The sequence below is a fragment of the Cucurbita pepo genome, chromosome 6 (assembly GCF_057944985.1).
Source record: "Cucurbita pepo subsp. pepo isolate OVF chromosome 6, ASM5794498v1, whole genome shotgun sequence".
NCBI lineage: Eukaryota > Viridiplantae > Streptophyta > Magnoliopsida > Cucurbitales > Cucurbitaceae > Cucurbita > Cucurbita pepo.
The window spans coordinates 5,596,102-5,613,307 of NC_141803.1; the positions used below are offsets into that span (position 1 = coordinate 5,596,102).

Here is a 17,206-nt window from a genome sequence, read left to right on the forward strand (position 1 = left end):
GGACAATATTTGCAAGCTATGGATCTGGGCCGTTACAAATAGTATCAGAGCCAGACACCGAATTATGTGTCAACCTTCTCGCTCTTCCTCGAAGGGGGTAGACGCGAGGCGGTGTGCAAAACACCCTTTATAACGGTGTGGAAACATTCTCCTAGTAGACGCGTTTTAAAGCCTTAAAGCCCAAAGAGGACAATATCGACTAGCTGTGGACCTGGGCCATTACAAATGGTATCAGAGCCAGACACCAGATGATGTGCCAGCCTTCTCGCTCTTCCTCGAAGGGGGTAGACACGAGGCGGTGTGTCAATAAGGACGCTGAGACCCGAAAGGGAGTGGATTGTGATGTTACACGTTGGCCCAAAGAGGACAATATTTAGCTAGCGAACTAATTAGGGCTATATATATTTAAATATTTTATAAATAATAGGGTTTTGAAATCCTTGCTGTCGGAATTGTTATTTTTAAAGTGTGTGGTTTAAGTTGTAATTATGAGTTAAGCCGCACGTAGAACCTAAGCTTTTCTTTACTTTAAGAATCATTAATCTTGAGTTTTTGGTCATTTTAATTAATTAATTAATTTTATTTATTTATTCTTAGATATATATATATTTTAAACATTATACTCGTAATTATTTAATTCCTGGCTAATAAAATTATTTTAGTGAAATTTAACTCTTTCAATTCTGGATTGTTTTATGGCATGATATGATCGCTCGAGATGTTCGTAGGGTGGGGTGGTGACAAGGAAGTTTTCCTCATTCCCGTCCTTACCTCTTATACATAAAAGTGAGACAAGACGAGATTAAGGGTAGGAGTAGGGACGAGAAATTCGTTTAGCTGACGGGACGGGGAGAAATCTCTCTCCTCCTTCCATTCCCCCATTTAAACTATGATTCTCAGCTCCATTCAGGGTGCTCTTTAGCTAGTTGGCTAGTTGCACGTTAAGCGGGAAAAACATACCAGACAGGGGAAGAAAGACTGCTCGATCTCCTATAAGACCAATATGATCCCAACAAATGAAATAAACATTTCTAATAATTATTCAGCTACAGCTACATATCAATTCCGCTCAATACCCGCTATTTTTATTAGATCTTATATTTTAAAAAACTTTCAAACCAAACGAAAATAACTTTTATTAAATAATTAAATCATTATTTATTTATTTATTTTTCAATAAATAAAAAAATTGGTTTTGTTTACTTAATTATTTATTAAACCTCAAACAAAACCACTCATTTAAAAAAAATGAAAAAATTAAAAAAATATATTTTAAATAAAATAAGATTAATGGAATTCAAGCAGTTTATGAGACAGTGATGTATGCCATTTAGGAAACATAATTTAAATATTTTATAACATAAAGTAAATATTAATAAAATTAGAGGTCCATTATTATTGTATGGGCTAACTTATTTTATTTTATTTTAATTTATTTTAATTTTTTATGATATTTATAGGGGAAGAGAGCATGTGGTTTTCTAATATTATATTTATTTATTTTCCCAATAAATTTATTTTTTAGGTCAAAATTACTTTTATTTTAAATAAATTTGACTATTTAATGATTATAATATTAAAATTTTAATAAATTAAATTAAATTTAAAAGGGTATTAATTTTAGGGCCAGCTAGCATTTTAAATTTAGTATTTTGACTTTACACTAAAAGATTATTTTGTTTATTCTTTGTTTTTACAATAAAGTATTTATTTGTATAAATAAGATAATGATGTGACATTAGAATGTCTCCTTTTTTATTAATTTAATTGAAAATATTATATATTTTAATTTTACAAAACATTGGTCGGAGAGGTCCACTTTTTTTATTTCGTTGAAAATGGTCACAATTTAGAGATGTTACTCGAGCCTCGATATGCCTAATGTCGAATCTTTAGCATGTGATGATGATTATTTCGGTAGCTACTGAAGTCTCATAATATGACATTCGAGTAAAGGACGGATACATGAATGAACCAAGACACGTTCGAATGAGAGTGATCTTGAGAATATGATAGCTAAGAAGGGCTTAAAAAAGAATTGAAAGTCACGGCCTGTAGAAATAAGATGCACTTTCGTTTTCGTTAACTCAATCACGGGAGTAATGATAGGCTTAATAACATTTTCAAATACATTAAAACGACGTCATCACCCTCGTTTGGTGGTCGCCAACAAAACCTAAAATTTACGAAAATTAATAAAATTTTTGAAAAGTTAAGATTGTTTTATAAATATTGTTAAATTTTTTAATACATTTTAATAATTTTAACATTCAATTAACAATAAGGTTCTTTTTTTTTTTCTAAATTAAGTCAACATCTTGTTGTATATCTTCATATTGGGCTTGCTGATATTATTGTTATTATTTGTATGTTTTATGAGTACTTCGATTAATACTTGAAATATATATATATATTCACCGTCGATAATTTTTTGACAATTTTGCGAGAAACGTTGAAACTCGACGATTTTGACGCCTGCGATTAGCAGCCAGCACCACAAAATTATTTCGCTCCCGACCAGCTTTTGTTCGACGGACGTCAGGATGTTATCCGTGGCTATTTGCTCACGTTCTAGGGTAGTTTCGAAGAGCTACCTTCTTTTTCAGATATCTTAATATTCCTGGGGAGCAGTGCTTGGACACGAACGTCGAACAAAGAGAGCCTATAGCACTATACGTACAGGATTAAAACCGAAACTGGGAAACCCCGATTTAGCCGTTTGAAAAAAAAACTAAGTCATAGTCGATAAATTTTCGACAATTTTGCGAGGAACGTTGAAACTCGACGATTTCGATGCCTACGATCGACTGCTAGCACCCAAAAATGGTTTTGATTCCAACCACTTTTCGTTCGAGCGACGTCGGGGTGCCATCGACGGCTATTTGCTCGCGTTCAAAGACAGTTCCAAAAAGCTGCATTCTCTTTCCAATATCTTAATATTCCCTCGGAGAGTAGTGCTCGGACTCCAACGTCAAAGAAAGAGAGCCTATAGCATTGAATCTACGAGATTAAAACCGAAACCATAAATTTGAAGTTCTGATTGGGCCGTTCGAAAAAAGCAGTCACATTCGATAATGTTTCGACAATTTTGCAAGGAACATTGAAACTCGACGATTTCGACACCTACGATCGGCAACCAATACCAAAAAATTGTTTCGCTCCTTGCTAGTTTTCGTTCGACCGACGTCGGGGTGCCATCGGCGGCTATTATATATATATACACACACATATATATATATAAAGCCAAATATGTGCAATAAACTTCTCAGATTCATTAACAACCAAGAAATAACATACATTCACAACCCAAATTCCGGCTTCCTAATTCCAAGAGACAATTTGGTAATGGATAGTTCTCCAATCTGGTGCAAAACCTGATGGGCTAAAACAACTTTATAATCTATTCCAACACCATATACCTTCATATTTACTCGAACGTTCATAAAGATCGGTTTGGCTTTGACGACGCAGAGGACCGAGCTTTGGCAAAGTCGACCAGATCTTTAAATAGCACATCCTCTTGCTTTTCCTGTTTGACTGGTGTTGGTGGACTGAGAGAGAGGGTCTGGGTTTGTCCAACTAAGCTATCATAGGAGGAACCTGACCCGTGAGCTTCTTGTTTGTCGAAAAATTGGTGTCTTTGATCATATGTCGATGGCGGGGGTGGAAGAACGGTGGGGCTTTGGGACTGTGAGCCCCATGGTGCTGGAGGCAGTGGATCGGCAGACCTACTCGTGGGAGTTGGTTCGTCATACACAGGTTGTCCAGTGGATGGGATAGAGCGTTCGACATGGGGTAGGGGTGAAGAAGATGGCGGGGTCGAAGCCGAAACTGTCAAAGGTGGACGTGAGGTTTCTGAAGCTTCTTCTGATTTGTAGGCATCACCACTGAGGTAATCGACCATGCTGCTACCTGCAACAACAGGCTTCTTTGATGACGGTGGAGGAGGTAGAAGAGGACCGACACGAGTCGCTTCAGTATTAACACTGGCTGGTTTTCTATTCAGTCCTGATCTGCAACAATTACAATGCATATCCCTTGAACTTACAGTTATATACAATGACCATGTCCTAGCTCCTAACACGAAGTAACCATTTAATAATCCCAATCAAACTATCAGACAACACGATGAAGACTCGGCAGACTATTATGGATATCATTTTGTAGAGAGAGTTTGTCAAGTACCTCCGAGCTAACTGAGCAAAATCGTCTCCGAATTCGTCGTCCTGGTGGCTAACGTTTATAATTGGAAGAGATGATGATTGAGCTCCTGTTGGTTCCTTAGTAGCAGATCCATTAGCTATATCATCATGCTGTTTAAGAACTCGCTGCAGAATATCATTCAAAGCCAATCCTTGACATAAAAGCTCCTCATCTCTGGTGAAGTGAAAAGGATAATCAGCAATGCAAACAAAACATCTGATTTTTTCTTTTTCTTATAACAGCTAGGCTAATCTATGGGCCTCTTTTTGAATACATATCTCTGTTTCTTATAAAATTAAAATAAAATTTAAAAAAAAGACGGGTCAAGAAAACACTTACTCTGTACTATTTACAAGCAGCATGACACGCTTTTGATAAGATCGGCACTGGTCAACTAGGTCAACGATCACTTCTTGTTTCACGCCCTATCATCGTATTCAGTCATTAGAACCCAATGGAATTGATGTTTTTGATTTCTCTCAAGTTTTAATGAGACAAGTGGACATGAAAACTTTTGATATTAGGGACAAAAGCCTATACAAACTTAATACCTACTTAACTATTTGTCCAGCAAGTTATGTGAGATCCCACGTCAGGTGGAGAGGAGAATGAAACATTCCTTATAAAGGTGTGGAAATCTCTCCCAAACAGGCGGTTTTAAAAACATGAGTGAGGATGCTAAGTCCCCAAGAGAGTGGATTGTGAGATCACACATCGGTTGGAGAGGAAAACGAAACATTCCTAATAAGGGTGTGGGAACCTCTCCTGAGAAGAAGCATTTTTAAAAACTTTGAGGGGAAGCCTGAAAGGGAAAGCCTAAAGAGGACAATATCTACTAACAAGTGGGCTTGGGCTGTTCCAAGTTCTATGCCTATTCTATTTCAAGCAGTTTAACACAACAAGAGTGAAGTAGATAAGTTTCTAGAAGTATACAACTTCCTGCATCTTCGAATAAATTTCGTACTATGTCAATCCGCTTAATTCAAACAACTTTCATGCTACAAAATTCAATCGATGGAAGATGTAGAAAAAAGCTACCTCTGGTTTTTTAGGGTCCAAGGCACCAAGCATTTCCAGTAGAACATCTGCAAGTCCATGTGCATTTTGTATCTCTGGCAAGCTGTTATAAATAGAATTTGTTATTTGGAAGTAAGCCATTGTCCATCAAATAGGACCTCATGGACATATAATCAATTGGGAAAAGTTAATAACATTGAGAGTAAACTAGTTTCTGAGAGAAATGTACACGGGGCTAGAAATGTACACGGGGCTATGGAAGGACGCTAACAGAATAACATTTTCGATACTAGCCCAGAAATAGATACGCAGATGACTTAGGGGTGGATTGGCAATTGAATGTCACAAACAAACACAGAAGACTATACGAAAAAAGTACCTCAGGCCAGAAACATCAGATTCAAGGGAAGCATGAATCGCAGCATCCTCATAAGTTGCAGCAGGCTGATTAAGGATGGGCTGGGTCTGAGGTGGAGTGAAAAACGGAACACTATTCTCTTCTCGTGGTGGAAATTCAACTCCAGCATTCTGTGAAAGACCAAATACTACTAAGAACGAAAGGACTCGAATACCAAAGCAATGATGGGGACATGGCAGAAATGGTCCCATCAATACACAATACATAAAGGAAAAAGACCAACTTTTAAAATATGTGGAAAAATTAAAGGAACGTGAGGGATAATCTTTCACCACTTTCTCTTCCACGTGGGAGGGGGTGGAGAGATAGAAAAGGGGCTTTCTTTGGGAACAGACATAAATGAAAGGAAAAATGGGAATCCCTCTGTTTACTTTGCTTAGGTTCTCTCAAAATGAAGGAATTTCAAGATAGAAGCCCTGCAGCACCATAATACCTTATGCATGCAACAAACCGATATTTAAAACAATCTGGAAGAGCATACAATCTAATAGTTTCAATGCGTAGCTTCATAAAAACAAATGAATTGAAATAATTCAAAAGATAAACCAATGAAAACGACATGATTTGATTCAAAGACAAAGAAGAAGAAAAAAACAAAACATCATAATATCTCCTGTTTGAGAAATTGGGAGCTCTAAAAGAACTTTCAAAGGAAAAGGTGGTCACTATACATAGTGTCAGGCTTGAGAAAGAATGAATAAAGGGAAAAAATTAATCACCTTCAGTTCATTGTAAGCAGCATAGCATTGGGGATACCTTCCCCTCGGTCCCCCAAATGCTTCTTGCCAAGTATCTATCAGATTTAGTATTTTCTCCCTCACAGTCAAGGCTGGCTGAAAAATTGAAACATATTGAAAGAAAGCATTAACATGCTTGTCTAAGGTTGCAAACAAGAAAAAAGCAGAGCAAGCAATGAACTAACAAAATGGAACTACAGAAACAAGTCCTTAATTTAATAGCCATATATTATAGGTTATAGAAAGTCACCTTCTTCTTCACTATGTTAACCATGTCAAGCAGGATGTCACGCTCAATAATCTGCTGAAACACGTTCTCACCACAATTTTTGCTAATAGTCTCCAATGCCTAGATGATTTATATTTGAAAAAAGACATAGTGAGCTTTTCATATTGGATAAGTTTTGATTTGACAAGGGAAAGAGAAATTTACAAAAAGAGCCAAAATCTGGATCTTGGGGTTTTTGTTTGCTAGCCGATTCTTGAGTATCTTCAATGCCTCCTTTGCTTGCCTGACATTGCCAATTTGAAATGATGATCAAAGTTCAAGACCAATGCAATTGATAGAAAGGGTATATTGATTTTAATACGAAAGAGACGTGAAAGAGAAATTTTGAAGAGTGATACGAGGTTCAAACCATTAACAATAAAACATTAAAAAAAAAAAAAAATCAGTATATCTAAAACCGGAAATAATCTCTAGTGCAGACCGTAGCATTAAGCAAAGGATAATTGTAATGACGTTAGCCAATGATTAAATTTCTTTCTTAACATAGATTAAAGAAGTACCAAGCAACTTGTTGTGACTGATTTATTTTTTGATGAAGAAAACAACTTTCATTGAGACAAAATACAAGAATACACAAGGGTGATACAAAAAAAAGGAAGACCCAGAATAGAAGAAGCAAAAAGGGAAAAAAGATAACAAACTACACAACAAAAGAATGAGAAATCCTTGGTAATAGAGACCTAAACGAAGGCGTTGAACCTTAAGCAACATGAACCTCCAACATCGCAAGGTTTCTCTTTTTTTATTTGCTTTTCAAGACCGACTTGTGCACACCTTGACTATTCTCATGAGATAACTACCTCGATATTCTAGAGGTTTATCTCAGAGACAACAATGATAGGAGTTCAAAATATTAAATGTAAAACTAAGAATTTATGTAACTAAAAATCAAATGACTCTCATGCAATGTAGACTGTACCATTAAGAACAGGAAAATTCTAGTAGCGAGTTAACAAAGCTACACTTCCTCCACATTTGTTACAAAATGATATTAGATGATATCGCTCCAAACTTGTTCTTCCATATATTAGAAGCAACAAAGTTATACTTCCTCACAGTCTAAATTCAATACGATTAACCTGAAAAGGGAAAATGATGAACAAAAAAAATTACCCAGGATCCATGTTAATAATATCACATAGCTCGATGTTTATGGCCCAGTCTGGACCAATCAGCATATCACTGGTTGCCCTCTCCGCGCAGGCTGCTGCATTACTGCCCATTCTTATAATACCTCAGCGGAGTCCTCTTCTCACGCGAACTTCCTGAATATACATACAACTCATCATAATCCCATTCCTTCAATTAAGTTAAACCTAAACAGAACGAAGACAGACGAGAATTGGAAGATTGACCAATGCACTGCAGATTTCCAGTGGTTGTTTTCTTTTATACTCATTTAATAGTTACGTCGATTCTCGACACAGTTGACTTTCAAATTTATAAGCTGGGAGAAATCTCGCATTCGAAAAAACAACAAACTATATTTTTCTTTCTCCACAAACACCATGGAAACACATTCTAGATAAACCCTAATGAAATCCAGCAAACATTAAAACCACGAAATCCTCTTTCAATCCCAGGGACATAAATTTTGGCGACCAAATTGACAACAACAAATCCGAACATCAATAAAGCACTTTAAGCAACAGACGATTCAATAATCAGCTCAAAATTTTGAAAATCAAAATAGAATTCAAACCCGCGAGACTCCAAGCCAGAGCAAAAATCGTCTATCCGCTCAATCAAAAGGAGATTGGAAAATTTCTTGCGCCTCAACTAGATCCACTAGTACAAATTCGCAGGCTAAAATCGGGGTATAACAATGATTTGAGGAAAGGATTTCAGAGAAAATAAAATTTGAAAAGTGAAGCGATTGAAGAGTAAGCTTACGGGTCAAAATCGGAGAAGAAATTGAGAACCAGCTGATGGATAGTGATGGGTTTATATATGAGAAGAAAAAATGGAAAGCAGAGAGCTGAACTTGGGGCGGGGGAAATGGAATTTTCGGGGTCACTTTTATATATATATATTATTTATTATTTTTTTCTGTTTGGCTGAATCGTAGACTGTGTTTTACTCGAAACAATTATATGTTGGGTGTTCTAGAAATTTTCGTCCGACCCATGTGAGTGAGGACAAAGTACGTTGAAAAGACTCGTGTGTTGGTATGTATGGATAATGTTCACTCTTAAAAATCAAGGAGTAGGTAACGTGTCGTTGGAGATGTAGGAAAATGTCGGGACATACAGGTACTGAATCGATCTGCAATCTCAATTCGAATTTGATTTTAAAATTGTAAATCATAAGAACTCCATGGTTAAACGTATTTTACTTGGAGCAATTCTATATTAATGATCTATAAGAGATTTTCTTGAGACGCATGGAAGTGAGGACAAAACATGATAGACAGACTCGAGATGGTATGAAGGGGTAACGTGACTATGTCACAGGAGATGCAAGAAAATGTCGAGGCACATAGGTGTCGAATCGATTTGCACTCTCGTTTTTGCATGTAGAGTTTCAGTGACCTGTGACATTTTGAGCGACAAATTTTTGCATCATCATAATTTTTAGCAACATTTTTTGGTGTTTGCGAGAGTAGCTTGATAGCTCACAAGGCTCATAACCTTGAAATCCCGGGTTTAAATTTTGTCTTCGTGTGAGGGTAATTTCTTGTAATGTTAAAAAAAGTACTAACGATTTGAACCATTCTCAAATAAGTCGTAACTTTATTCGAACTCAACCCTACAATGACCACTTTTAGGAAACATAATAGAACACAAAGTTGCCATTTAGCTTGATCAATAAGTTGCAGTTGAGTACTTTGGGGATGAGGCGATGGCTACAGCATTGCCCAATGGCCATGCCGCCTCTGCAAGAGAACCATGATATGCTACCTGCTTCACCAATGTGATACTCTTCCGAGAATCAATGCCTATCACAAAGATGTCACCCAAATTATTATTATTTTCGTACTTATGAGCTTATGGTAAATTAAGCTTAATCGAACGCAATCTAACAGCTCGAGTCCATCGCTAATAGATATTGTCTTTCTTTGGGTTTTCCCTTATAGACTTTTCCTCAAGGTTTTTATAATGCTTCTACTAGGGAGAGATTTTCATATCGTAATAAAGAATTTTTTGTTCTCCTTCCCAAAAGATATGAGATCTCACAATCCACCCCTTTCGGGGTCCAGCGTTCTCTTCTCCAATCGATGTGAGACTTCTCAATAAGAGTGAGATCACATATCGATTGGGAGGAGAGCAAAACATTCCTTATAAAGATGTGGAAACCTCTCCCTAATATACACGTTTTAAAAACTTTTAGGGAAACCCCATAATGGAAAGCGCAAAAAGGATAATATCTGCTAGAGATGAGCTTGTGCTGTTATAAATGGTATCAAAGCCAGACACAAGGCGATGTGTCAGTGAAGAAACTGAGCCCTGAAGAGGGGTGGATATGAGGTGGTGTGCCAACAAAAACACTGGGCTTCAAAGGTGGATGGATGGGGGGAGGGGGAGTGTCCCATATTGATAGGAGAAGGGAACAAGTGCCAGCATCGAGCCCTGAAGGGGGATGGACACGAGGTGGTGTGCCAGCAAGAACACTGGGGCTCCGAAGGGGGTGGATTGAGGGGTCCCATATCGATTGGAGAAGGGAACGAGTGCAAGTGAGGACATTGGGCCCCGAAGGGAGGTGGATTGTGAGATCCCATTGGAGAGTATAACAAAATATTCTTTACAAGGGTGTGGAAACTTCACTTGGACACTGGGCCCCGAAGGGAGGTGGATTGTGAGATCCGACATTAGTTGAAGAGTAGAACGAAATATTCTTTATAAAGGTGTAGAAACCTCTCCCTAACAGACACGTTTTAAAAACCACTCGAAAGGGAAACCCTAGATAGGACCATAACGTTTTATTATGATACCAGATGAATCACAGCTTGAACCAAAAAATTCCAGTTTAAAGTTTCAAGTTCAATGTTGATGCATTGTTATCACTCGAAACCTAAGTTAAAGATATATTTGAGAAGGAACGTACCGAATCCATCAACAAGAAGCGTGTACTCGTACACGAGATCCATGCACACAAATTGCAAGTCACTCGAGTAAACATTAGGGTATTTGGCCTTTGCATCAACAAACTTGGTTTGACAAGCAATCCTCGCAGCTCTCTTGAAATCAATGGGCTTCACAATGGCAGCTGGCTTGTCTGAATCTATGAAACCCGCCTGTCCAAATAGGATATATCATTATTTAAAGTCTCATAATTTAGTCACATTTTTGTTCATTGCTATTACCTGAGCTGCCTTGTCAAAGAAAAAGGAAGCAACATAAAGGTTCTTCACGCCGGCTCCTCCGCCGCCACTCCATATACCATCAAAACTGCAATCGTTATACCCACATGATTTGTTGATATTCAATGCCTCCAGGATTACACTCCGGCAACGGGCAAAGCTCGACCCCGATCGAGGTGACGATGCTTTGTACTCCTTTCCACCGTATGCGTATGTACCTGAAATTTGAATTTAGTTTTTACTCGGTCTCTAAATTCTCAAAATTTATTTTTTAATCGTTGAAATTTGAATTTAACTTTTAATTTAGTACTCAACACACAACAATAATGTTATAAGGAAGGACGTTAAAATAAATTCGGGTTAGGATCGCATAACAATGCATGCACTGATATAGATGAACAGAAAGAACACAAAGATTTACTATGTGATATAGTTTTTTACTATCATAATTATTTACTACAATTTACTGTCATTTATATATAGGTTTACTATATATAACAATTGACTAAGCTATAAATTCTGAGATTACGTAACCTAACCGTTCCTAAAACTAGATTAGGTTGAAATAAACGGGCTTAGATTTATTGTTAATGACTTGCCAACAATTATATATATATATATATATATATATATAAAAGTTTATGAATACCTTGATAGCCAGCTAAAATGCAGGGGTTGCCAAGCTCTTCGGTCACCTTCAAGATCTCGACTCGGGCAGCTTGTAAACCGTAACGCAAATAACTGGTTCACAACGCAAAAACACAAATTTCACTCAAATTTTAATAAAACTAATTTACTACTTATCGTAAATTATTTAAAATTAAAAGATTTCTAATAAATTCTTAAATTTTTTTTAATTTTGTTGTATATATTCGACTCTCCATCCATATAATTGTAAGATTCCACGTTAGTTGGAGAGGGAAAGAAAGCGTAAGGGGTAGAACCCTATCCCTAACAGACGCATTTTAAAACTATGAAGCTGACGACGATAGGACCAAAACAAACAATATGTGCTAGTGGTGTACTTGGTTTGTGACAAATGGTGTTAGAGCCGGGCACCGGGAGTTGTGCCAGTGAGGACGTTGGGTCCCCAAAGGGTAGTAAATTCTGAGATCCCACATTGGTTGGAGAGGGAAACGAAGCCTAAGGGTGTGCAAATCTCTTCCTAATAGACGCGTTTTAAAACCGTGAGGCTGACGACTATACATAACGAGCTAAAGCGGGTGGACTTAGGTTGTTACAATAATATTGTCCATTTCAGCATGAGTTTAAAGGGATAGTATCTCGTACTTATATACCCACGATATTCCCCTTAATTAGCTCATATCGAAATCCAACCAATTTTTTAAACCGAGCCAAAGAGATCACGAACCTGTGAACGTAGAGGTTATAATTGGCACCCTTGAGGTAAAATTTCTGAACAAATTTGGAGTAGCCATCAGAAGAAATGGGCGCCTTGGCTGCATCTTCATCAGAGATTGCATATGCCATTTGAACAGAGCCACCTCCAAGGTCAATTACTCCCACTGTATTAGAGTATCTCTTCCCCAATTTCTCCAGCAAATAGTTTATTGTCAACTGCATTAAAAAAAAAAAAAAAAAAAAAAAGTAAGCCTTCTCGGTTGAAGAGAAAAAGCTAAACATTCGTGATAAGGGTATGAAAACCTCTCTCTAGTAGACCCGTTTCAAAACCATGAAGCGGTTTGAGCTGTTAGAAATGGTATTAGAGTACATAACGGGCCAAAACGGCGCTAATGGTAGGTTTGAGCTCTTACAAATGGTATCAGAGCCACGCAACTGACAGTGTGCCAGCGATGACGCTGGACCTCCTAAAGGAGGTGGATGGTGAGATCCCAAATTGGTTGGAGAGGGAAACAAAGCAAAACCTCTCCTTAGTAAATGCATTTTAAAATCGTGAGACTGACTACTATACGTAACGGATTAAAGCGAGCAATATCAGCTAGCAATGAGCTTGAGTTATTATTAATATTATTTGTAGAGTAATGTAGGGGTGTGGAAACCTCTCTCACAACTTTCAAAATTGTGAGGCTGACAGCTATATATAATTGGTCAAAACAGACAATATTTGTTAGCTGTGAGCTTAGACGGTTACAAGTGGTATCAGAGTCAGACACTGAGCGGTATGGCAGCGAGAACACTAAGCCTCTAGAGGGGTGGATTGTGAGATCCTACCTCGGTTGAAGAGGAGAACGAAACATTACACTGGATCCCGAATTGTGAGATCCCGAAAAAAGAACGTATAATTTTGTATTTATAAATTTTATTTATTTTGAATAATATATTTTTGGATGGACTAATTTGTTACCAATTTAAAATAATATTACAAAAATTTAAAGTTTTCATGCTTTTTAAATTTTCTTCTAGATGAAAAAAGCGTGAGGCGTCAACAGAAGGCCATTAATTAAGCAGCAGTGCACAACAAAATCAATTGATAATGACTGCAAAACAAGGACGAACACATACCCATTGATAAGAACCTTCTTGATTTCCGTCCAAAATCGAAACCGAATCCGTTTCGTACATGAATCCGCTCTTCGTTTTCAGAAGATTCCTGACCTGTAGCAACATCAAGATCAACTCACAGAAATTATCTCGGATCGTTTTTCATTAGCAATCAAATCATCGATTACCGCTTCCAAAATGCTCTCAGATCTGTCGCCTTCCAAGAACCGAAGCCCTGCCGTCGCCTAAAATCAAAGATCGAAAATCCAGAACAGCTATTAGCGGAACATTTTCGAGAATTTTTTAGGAGAGGAACTGAAGAACAGATGATTTACGAACTCCGAGGCGAATCGGCGTCACGGATTGAAGTTTCTCAGGAACTGCGATTTCTGCTTTCTCCAGTAAAGGAATTAGAGAATCCGCGGCTTTCTGAGGATCATCAGCGTACGAACTCAGCCCTGGCTTTATCTGAAGAGAAATGGAAATCGATTAAACTAAGTAGTTATGGATTAGATTTGAGAGAGCTCTGAAGTTCAAGTACCTGTGAGAAAACCTCAATGTCTGAACCGATGAAGAGGAGATCCAGGTTCCGGTCGAAGTGGAAGACATGGACGCGGCTGCCGGAGCTTCCGGCGTCGAAGATGACGGCGTAGGTAGAGTTGGAAGAAGTTCCAACGGCGGACATCTTGCGGTGGTTAAAGAAGGAGGAGGTTTCGCCGGCGGAGGAAACAGGGAGGAGGAAGACGACGACGACGATGGAGAGTGAGAGAAGCAGCAGCGTGGAGATGGAGAACTCATTCCGCCGTGCGTCTCCGGTGGAGGCCATGTTCGTCGTTGTTCGAGCTCAGTCGCCGGAGAAGAAGATAAGGCTGCGAGATTGTTAGTATTTCTCGTCTATATATAAATTTACAGCTGAATTCAATTACATTATTATATTTAAGAAATAAAAAACACGTGCCACAAATCATTTACGGGATAAATAATTTAAAATATCTTCTTGTAAAATATAATATAAACATACTCTCCACAATGGTATGATATTGTCCACTTTGAGTATAAGCCCTTATCGCATTACTTACCCTCAAAGTTGCACTCACACCAATGGAGAGAGTATTCTTTGATTATAGTCTCCAAAATACCTCACACCACACCTTCTCCCCTTAATTGAGGCTCGACTCTTCTTTCTTTTGGAGTTCTTTGTTCGACATTAGAGGATGATTTATCAATCTATTGACACGACTAAGTTTAGGGCATGATCTAATACCATGTTAGATGAACACGACTCTCTATAATGGTATGATATTGTCCGCTTTGAGTGTAAGCTCTCATGACTTTGCTTACACTCAAAGCTGCACTCACACCAACAGAGAGAGTATTATTTGATTATAATCCCCAAAAAGCCTCACACCACACCTTCTCCCCTTAATTGAGGCTCGACTTCTTTTTCTTTTGGAGTCATTTGTTCGACATTTGAGGATGATTTATCAATCTATTGGCACGACTAAGTTTAGGGCATGATCTAATACCATGTTAGATGAACACGACTTTCCATAATGGTATGATATTGTTCGCTTTGAGTGTAAGCTCTCGTGGTTTTGCTTACACTCAAAGTTACATTCACACCAATGGAGAGAGTATTCTTTGATTATAAATCTATGATCATTCCATAAATTAGTCTACGTTAGATTTTCATGATCCACTGTAAATAAATTAATAAAAAGGGATATTTAATTAAATACAATATTTTATTTCTTGGAGAATTCACCCACTAGTAGCTATTTAGGGTCATTATTAATTCTCTTTTGAGTGCCAAGTTGTTTAATTTAATATCATATTTACTATTTATTGTAATAATTTTGTTTTATTATGTTTGGAAAGAATGTGATATGAACCAAGAGATATCAATCATACAATATGCTTCAATGAAGATGTGAAGAAAATGTTGTTGAAATTATCTGAAGATATTTCAATTCATGCCACATGGAAGAAGAATGAAGTTTCATGTTTTAAATTTTGGGGGATTACAATTTAGAGTTATTGTATTTCATTAATGTAGTTTAAGACTTTTAATTTACTTTAGGTTACAATTACATAATGGTTAATTATGGCCATTAAAGTATGAATGTTACAATTCTTGGAATGCCTTTAGTAGTTTCATTTTGAGGCTATATAAAGCTATGTATGTTGTATTTGTAAGAAGACTTGGAAAATATATTAAAAGAAGTATTTGTGCTTTTCTTTAGCCAATGGCTAAGTTTCTTTTCAATTCTATGTAGTTTAGATTGCATGTAGAATCATTCAAGCTCGACATGATCAATCTTGCTTGTGGAGTGATTCGAATCTCAAACAAGTGTTTGAGATATTTGATCAACAAGAGTCATTCAAGCTAGACATGATCGATCTTGCTTGTGGAGTGATTCGAATCTCAATCAAGTGTTCTTGCCTTGAGATATTCGATCAACAAGGTAATCTGAATCTTACTCTCCTTGTAATTGATTCCTTATCTTATCATTTGGTATCAGAGCTTCAGGCTCAAGATCGGATATATGTTTCCTTTGCATTTCTTCTCAATTTGATTTTTATTTATTTTTATCTTTTTAATTTTTAATCGACCCAAAGTTCAAAATTCAATCTTTGCTCTATTTAAAATTTTGATAGGTGAGAATGAGAGCTTCATTTGTGTAAACGAGTGTAAAAAGAGTGGCCTAAAATTCCTTGAGCGTATACTCGTGAGAGAGTGTTGTGAGGTCCTTCGTATTTCCATAACTTATTTTTTGCAGCAAAGTTACACAAATAGATTCGAGGACGAATCCTCTTGAAGAAGTGGAGAATGATATGAACCAAGAGACATCAATCATACAATATACTTCAATGAAGATGTGAAGAAAAAGTTGTCAAAATTATCAAAAGATGTTTCAACTCATGCTACATTGAAGAAGAATGAAGTTTGATTGTTGTAAATTTTGGGTGGGTTACAATTTAGAGTAATTTAGAGTTATTGTATTTTTAGGTTACATTTACATAATGGCTCATTAGCCATTAAGTATGAATGTTACAACTTTTAGAATCCCTTTAATAGTTTCATTTTGAGGCTATATAAAGTCATGTATGTTGTATTTGTAAGGTAGACTTGGAAAATATAGTAAAAGAAGCATTTGTGCTTTTCTTTAGCCAATGGCTAAGTTTCTTTGCAATTCTATGTAGTTTAGATTGCATGTAGAATCATTCAAGCTCGACATGATCAATCTTGCTTGTGGAGTGATTCGAATCTCAAATAAGTGTTTGAGGTATTTGATCAACCAGAGTCATTCAAGCTAGACATGATCGATCTTGCTTGTGGAGTGATTCGAATCTCAATCAAGTGTTCTTGCCTTGAGATATTCGATCAACAAGGTAATCCGAATCTTATTCCCCTTGTAGTTGATTCCTTTCCATATCAGAATGTAACATTTAATTTTTGTGCTTTTGGATATGATTAATTTTAAAATCAGTCTTTTAGGCTAACTTTTTAATACTAATTTATTCGGATTATGATTCGAAATATGAATTTGATATTTGATAATCTCGACATTCTCTCACGACATGGTCACATTATTTACTCTTTATTTCTAAAAGTAAAAGTTATTTCTAGAAAACGAACACAAATCATTTCAGTATACTTTGTCTTCACTCACATGCATTCTATGAAAATTTATAGGAGATCACTCAGTATAAAGTTGCTTTACTTAAAGCATGCTTAATTTTGAAGTTCTTATGATTGAGCCACCTGAATGGAAGAT

The 17,206-nt window shown here is 36.8% G+C and overlaps 2 protein-coding genes across 4 annotated transcripts; both read right to left on the reverse strand.

The window, feature by feature from the left end:
* Positions 1 to 3,252: 3,252 nt before the first annotated feature.
* LOC111797472 (TOM1-like protein 3) lies at positions 3,253 to 8,669 on the reverse strand. Of its 3 annotated transcripts, XM_087125062.1 has the most exons (11): positions 8,558 to 8,659; positions 8,367 to 8,470; positions 7,778 to 7,929; positions 6,809 to 6,887; positions 6,626 to 6,724; positions 6,358 to 6,471; positions 5,600 to 5,748; positions 5,242 to 5,323; positions 4,543 to 4,628; positions 4,186 to 4,377; positions 3,253 to 4,013 (listed from the first exon to the last, which is right to left on the reverse strand). In XM_087125062.1, exons 3-11 carry the CDS (start codon positions 7,885 to 7,887, stop codon positions 3,440 to 3,442), a joined length of 1,485 nt encoding a protein of 494 aa, XP_086981188.1. In that variant the 5' UTR covers positions 7,888 to 7,929; positions 8,367 to 8,470; positions 8,558 to 8,659; the 3' UTR covers positions 3,253 to 3,439. The 3 variants fall into 3 exon arrangements, with proteins under 3 accessions (XP_086981188.1, XP_023536245.2, XP_023536244.2); XM_023680477.2 differs by lacking the exon at positions 8,367 to 8,470 and having other exon boundaries at positions 8,558 to 8,669; XM_023680476.2 differs by having other exon boundaries at positions 8,367 to 8,637.
* A 677-nt stretch (positions 8,670 to 9,346) lies between these two features.
* Positions 9,347 to 14,320, reverse strand: LOC111797092 (apyrase 2-like). Its single transcript, XM_087124546.1, has 9 exons — positions 13,969 to 14,320; positions 13,767 to 13,895; positions 13,616 to 13,672; positions 13,449 to 13,541; positions 12,337 to 12,542; positions 11,614 to 11,705; positions 10,968 to 11,182; positions 10,709 to 10,898; positions 9,347 to 9,602 (listed from the first exon to the last, which is right to left on the reverse strand). The coding sequence occupies exons 1-9, from the start codon at positions 14,251 to 14,253 to the stop codon at positions 9,469 to 9,471; spliced, it is 1,401 nt and encodes a 466-aa protein (XP_086980672.1). The 5' UTR covers positions 14,254 to 14,320; the 3' UTR covers positions 9,347 to 9,468.
* Positions 14,321 to 17,206: the final 2,886 nt, after the last annotated feature.

What these genes read in the sequence shown, in the direction of transcription:
- LOC111797472 (XM_023680477.2), bottom strand. Translation starts at nt 7,887, where the DNA reads ATGGGCAGTAATGCAGCAGCCTGCGCGGAGAGGGCAACCAGTGATATG. An exon ending in TCCAGATTTTGGCTCTTTTT is followed by an intron (nt 6,725 to 6,808) that starts GTAAATTTCTCT and finishes TAAATCATCTAG; the next exon opens with GCATTGGAGACTATTAGCAA. An exon ending in TGGACCCTAAAAAACCAGAG is followed by an intron (nt 4,629 to 5,241) that starts GTAGCTTTTTTC and finishes ATACGATGATAG; the next exon opens with GGCGTGAAACAAGAAGTGAT.
- LOC111797092 (XM_087124546.1), bottom strand. Translation starts at nt 14,253, where the DNA reads ATGGCCTCCACCGGAGACGCACGGCGGAATGAGTTCTCCATCTCCACG. An exon ending in CTGAGAGCATTTTGGAAGCG is followed by an intron (nt 13,542 to 13,615) that starts GTAATCGATGAT and finishes ATGTTGCTACAG; the next exon opens with GTCAGGAATCTTCTGAAAAC. An exon ending in TATAACCTCTACGTTCACAG is followed by an intron (nt 11,706 to 12,336) that starts GTTCGTGATCTC and finishes GTTGTGAACCAG; the next exon opens with TTATTTGCGTTACGGTTTAC.